The sequence below is a fragment of the Molothrus ater genome, chromosome 15, assembly GCF_012460135.2.
Source record: "Molothrus ater isolate BHLD 08-10-18 breed brown headed cowbird chromosome 15, BPBGC_Mater_1.1, whole genome shotgun sequence".
NCBI lineage: Eukaryota > Metazoa > Chordata > Aves > Passeriformes > Icteridae > Molothrus > Molothrus ater.
The window spans coordinates 9107704-9112674 of NC_050492.2; the positions used below are offsets into that span (position 1 = coordinate 9107704).

The 4971-nt window shown below is 50.0% G+C and overlaps 1 protein-coding gene across 1 annotated transcript; it reads left to right on the forward strand.

Annotated features, from left to right (window-relative positions):
- Window positions 1-681: 681 nt before the first annotated feature.
- TXNDC15 (thioredoxin domain containing 15) lies at window positions 682-4290 on the forward strand. The gene is made up of 5 exons (XM_036391994.2): window positions 682-808; window positions 896-1245; window positions 1758-1921; window positions 2114-2244; window positions 2931-4290. Exons 1-5 carry the CDS (start codon window positions 757-759, stop codon window positions 3125-3127), a joined length of 894 nt encoding a protein of 297 aa, XP_036247887.1. The 5' UTR covers window positions 682-756; the 3' UTR covers window positions 3128-4290.
- Window positions 4291-4971: the final 681 nt, after the last annotated feature.

Sequence of the window (4971 nt, forward strand, 5' to 3'; positions counted from 1 at the left end):
TGTCTCGTTGCAAGAATTTCCGACCTGAGCTAATTTAAATCAAGGGTGAAATGCCTCCAGCAGCACCAGCAGCCCGACAGCCGGGCCGGGCAGCGGCTCCGCTCACCGCGCGGGCTCAGCCCTGCAAGTCCCAGAATCATGGGAGGGTTTGGGTTGGGCCCTTAAAGAACATTTTGTTCCACACCCCTGCCATGTGCAGGGACACCTTGCACTATCCCAGGTTGCTGCAAGCCCCGTCGAGCCTGGCCTTGAACGCTTCCAGGGATGGGACACGTTCCAGGGATGGGGCAACCACAGCTTCTCTGGGTAACCTGTGCCAGGGGCGCACCATGCTCACAGTAAATTTTTTCTGGAAATAATTTTGCTAGAGAATTTTTTCCTAATATCTAATCTAAACCATTCTTCCTTGTCCGATCACAACATGCGCTTGTAAATAGTCTTGTCCTATCCATCCTACGAATTCCCTTCAGATACTGGGAGGCCGTAATTAGGTCACCCGAAACTTTTTTCCAGGCTGAACACTCAATTCGGGGTTCGGTGGGGCCGCGAGAAAACTCGGTTAGACCCACCCGCTTTGTACCTAACGCGAGGAGGGCTCAGCCCCGCTCCGCCGTCCCACCTCCCTCAGGCCCCGGGGGCTCTTCCCACGGAAACACGAGCGGCAGCGGAACTGGAAGTGTCCCGGGGATCCGGCGGAAGCGTTCGTTGTCTGGGGAGACGCGGCGGCGGCCGCCGGGGCCGGGCCTGTGGCGGAGGATGTGGCGGCTGCTGCTGGCGCTGGCCTGGCTCGGTGCGGCCCTTCCCGCAGGTGCGGCCGGGGGGCTCGGGGTGCGCGGTGGCGGGGCGGCCGGGGCGCGGCGCTGACATCCCTCTCCGTGCCTGTGTCTCCCCGCAGGAGCGGCGGAGCGGAGCGGCCCCGAGCCGGTGCGGTACCGCACGGCCGAGATGGCGGACGCGATGCTGGGCAGCGAGGCCCTGGCCGAGCAGCCCGTGCTGCTGTCGGCGGTGCCGGCCGAGGCGAGCGGCGGCCCGGCCGAGGCCTGCGATGGGGCGGCCGCGGGCGATGCGTGCGGGCCGGCGGGGAGCGGCCAGGCCCGGGAGCAGCCCGTGCTGGAGCCCGTGCTGCCCGCGGCCGCCGAGGAGCAGAACGGCACCGACAGCGCCAAGGCTCCCAAGGTGAACTGCGAGGAGAGGAACACGACGGGCATCGAGCGCTTCACGCTGCAGATCCTGAACGTGTCCCAGGTACGCGGGGGCCCGCTCGCTGCCCGCTGTCGGTGTGAACGCGTGAGGGTCAGCCTGCTGCTCTCAGTGCCTGACAGCGAATTTCCCTGTGTAACGTCCTCAGTTCTACTGAAGAAAATATATGACTGGGCAAGGAGGCTTTTTGAGCCATTCTGAGCAGGGAAAAATGGAGTTATGGCTCACTTCATGTGCCTGTGTGTGTTATCTCTGTGCCTGCAGGGTGCTGCCAGCTTTCCTGCTCTGTGGACTGGTGTTTCTCTGGAAATTCGTTAATGGCAATTAGTGCCAGCTCTTTTCTTGTAATGGTTATGTGTATGTATATTTTTGAGTAACAAACTTTTAAAACTACCTTTAAAAAAAGTTATATACAATTCTCCACCTGTTTTAAAAGGTGTGGGTGCTTGATCAGTATTGCTAAGTAACTAATTAATTGCTGAATGCTGCATTCCTACACAGAATTTAACTCTGTTAAATATGTAACTGTCCACGTTTGTTCTCATGCTTTCTCCAAGGACCTGATGGAGTTCCTGAACCCAAACAGCAGTGACTGTACATTGGTCCTGTTCTACACGCCGTGGTGCCGCTTTTCTGCCAGCCTGGCACCTCATTTTAACTCTTTGCCCCGAGCATTTCCAACTCTTCGCTTCCTGGCACTGGATGCATCCCAGCACAGCAGGTAACTCACACTTCCTATGCTCTAGCTGCAGTTCATTTCTGTTAGCTTTCAGTTTTATAAACAGGAGTGACGTTTTCTCTACATAAACTGACCACTTTATTTACTGAAACTGACACTTTCGGTCCTGCGACTGTCTTTATTTCTTCCTCCAGAAGATTTAATTTCCTTCATGCTTTGTTTTTTCTTCTGTAGTTTATCAACTAGATTTGGAACTGTGGCTGTACCGAATATCCTCCTTTTCCAAGGTGCTAAACCTATGGCTAGATTTAATCATACAGACAGAACGCTGGAAACCCTGAAAGACTTCATCTTTAACCAGACAGGTGTGTAAATCAGCTCTGGTTTGCCAGTGGGAAGAACAGGCTGGTTTTAAGGTCCAAATTGGGCTCTCCTGTCCCTGTGTGTGTTCTTTAAAATGAATGTCATAAAGACCCTGTGAGGACCCAGCAGAGGTTCCCTTAATCAGTTGTTGCTGTGAGCTGGATTTCAGCCTGTGCTGAGAGCAGAATACTCAGCTCCTTGGCTGCTGTCACAGAGCAGAGGGAACAGTGGGGTTTAGCTAGAGAGGCTACGAGAAGGATGGAGCATATCTTCCTGCCCAAAGATTTAATTGAGAATGAAATAAATTAAACTCTCTTTGCCACTCAGCTAGCTCTCTTGTAATCCACACTGAAGTGCTGTCTGGATCTGTATTTCCAGAAATGCACAAAAATTATATTCCTGAAACACTCTAAATTAAATTTCCATGCACTGAAAAACTCTCACAACGTGCCCAAGGCTGTCCTGTGGGAGGATAGAACAAGCCTTCTCCTGTTTGGCAAATACACATAAAAATCACTAAGTTTTTCTATCAGTAAATCACATTATGGGATGTACAAGGGCCATCTCACCAAAATTTTAAGTCTACCTGCATTTAAGCCTTAGTCTGAGAGCAGGAACAAAGCTCCACATAGAAGCAGCCTCTCTGTATTTAGCAATTACGATGTTGACCGAGTACTTTGTTTTTTAGGGATAGAAGCCAGAAGTGATGTGGCTGTGACGGAGGAGGACTGGGAAGGGCCCCTGCCAAGTGTTCTGACCAAGGGCATAGACTGGCTGCTCCTGTTCTCTCTGCTCTTCCTGGCTGCCTTTGTCATGTACGCCACCATCCGCACCGACAGCATCCGCTGGCTCATCCCAGGACAAGAGCACGAACACCAGGAATAACCCCAGGTGTTCAAACAGGGACAAAATTTTGCACTTATTGGTAAAGTGGGATTTTTTATGGACTAGAAGTACCTAAGAATGAACTGTTGAATTTGTTGGCTGTAATTTATAATAATGACTAAAAATTGGCTTTATTTATGAGCTGCTGAATCTGTGACAAGCGATTTTTGGCAATTCCAGTGGTAAGTGAACAAGTATGAAAAAACATGAACTAAAGTATTTATTAAGCTGCTCTGATTGACTTCTTTTTAATGGACTTTGATGTAATTAGTGTTAAAGTTCTAATTTGTAGATCAGGAAAGATTCTTACAGCACATTGGTCTGGGTGTGGCACTGCAAGGCAAACACTGGTGAAGGGAGATGTTGGTACATTACTTTGACTGTCCATAAAATAAACTGTGAAGATGTTTTAAATGATTTTTCACTCCCATGGAGGTGACTGTTCCCACCTCTGGCACTGGGGTTCAGTGCTAGTTTTCTTATCTGAGTTTTAACTTAGTGACAGTTCTTTATGAGATTTAGAGTCACTTCCCAAGCTGACCTCACTATTTCTCTGTGTGTACACAACTTATTTACCACATTCCTGTTGGATGAAATTGTATTAATTGTCATTTAAAAAAATAAATAAATCAGGTTTTTAGTGTAACCTTTTAAGTCCCTTTCTTTCAGAAGTAAAAACATGCAATTTCTGAACTACAGCTCACCTGCCTAAATTAGCAAGACCAGTCTTGATATTTATTTAAATTTCTAGTACCATGTTTGCTAGCTCCACACTCTTCCACTTGAGGCTACATAAAGAATTTATGGGCTATTTTAGTTATGATTAGTATGGAGAGCTTTTGATAAGGTATGGACTGGTATGTTGTACGGAGTTTGGATTATGGGATTGCATAAAATTTATCATGGTGGAGGCTTAATAGGGTGGTTTAGAGAGCAAATTAAACTAACATAAAACAAAGAAATTCTTAAGACTTACTGTTTGACAGATAGCTCAGATCCCTGCAATGTAATTCTTCATGAATTTCTCTGCTGACTCTATCTTTTCCTCTGGAAACCAGAGGTCATGTGTATCTGTGTTTAAAAAGGAAACTGCACTGGTAAAACTTCAGTGTTACTGAAGATAAAAGTGGGGTGGATGTTATTAATAAAGATTAATAATTGGAGCATTCTTGCCTCTGCCATCTGGTTCGTTTGAGAGGCCCAGGGTTGGATTGTCCCCAGTGCTCGTGTCCCCACCGGTAACAGAGATGTGTTTACAAACAGAACGGGGCTGTTTCAGTGCGGTCCCTGAGGTGGAAATGACACCTGCCCGCTCTCTGTGTGACAGAATCCACCCGGCCCTTCTCCTCCCGGGTAGGTGTCAGAAATCATGGAATCATCAAAGTTAAAAGAGACATTTTAGACCGTCCAGACCAACCCTCCACCAGCACCGCCACCGTAACCCCTAAACCACATCACCCAGCGCCGCACCCCGGCGCTCTGAAACCCCTCCGGGGCTGGTGACTCCACCGCCTCCCTGGGCAGCCGCTCCGATGCCCGGCCACCCCGACAGAGAAAAGGTTTTCTTTAATATCTGATATGAACGCTCCTATCTCAGCTTTAGGCCGGTTCTGGTTCTCTCACTGCAGGCACGGCAGAAGCGATCGGTGTCCCCACACTGCAACTCCTTCCAGGGAATTGCACAGAGCGCTGCGGTGCCCGAGCCTCCCCGTTCCTGACCGGCGGCCGCTTTGCCGGTACCACCCACGGCCCCGGGCGGCTGCTGCGGCGCAGGCAGCTCCTTTTCCTCCGTCGCTCTGTCTCCCCCGGTTCCGCCGCGGGCTGCGGCTCCTCCCGCGGGGCGG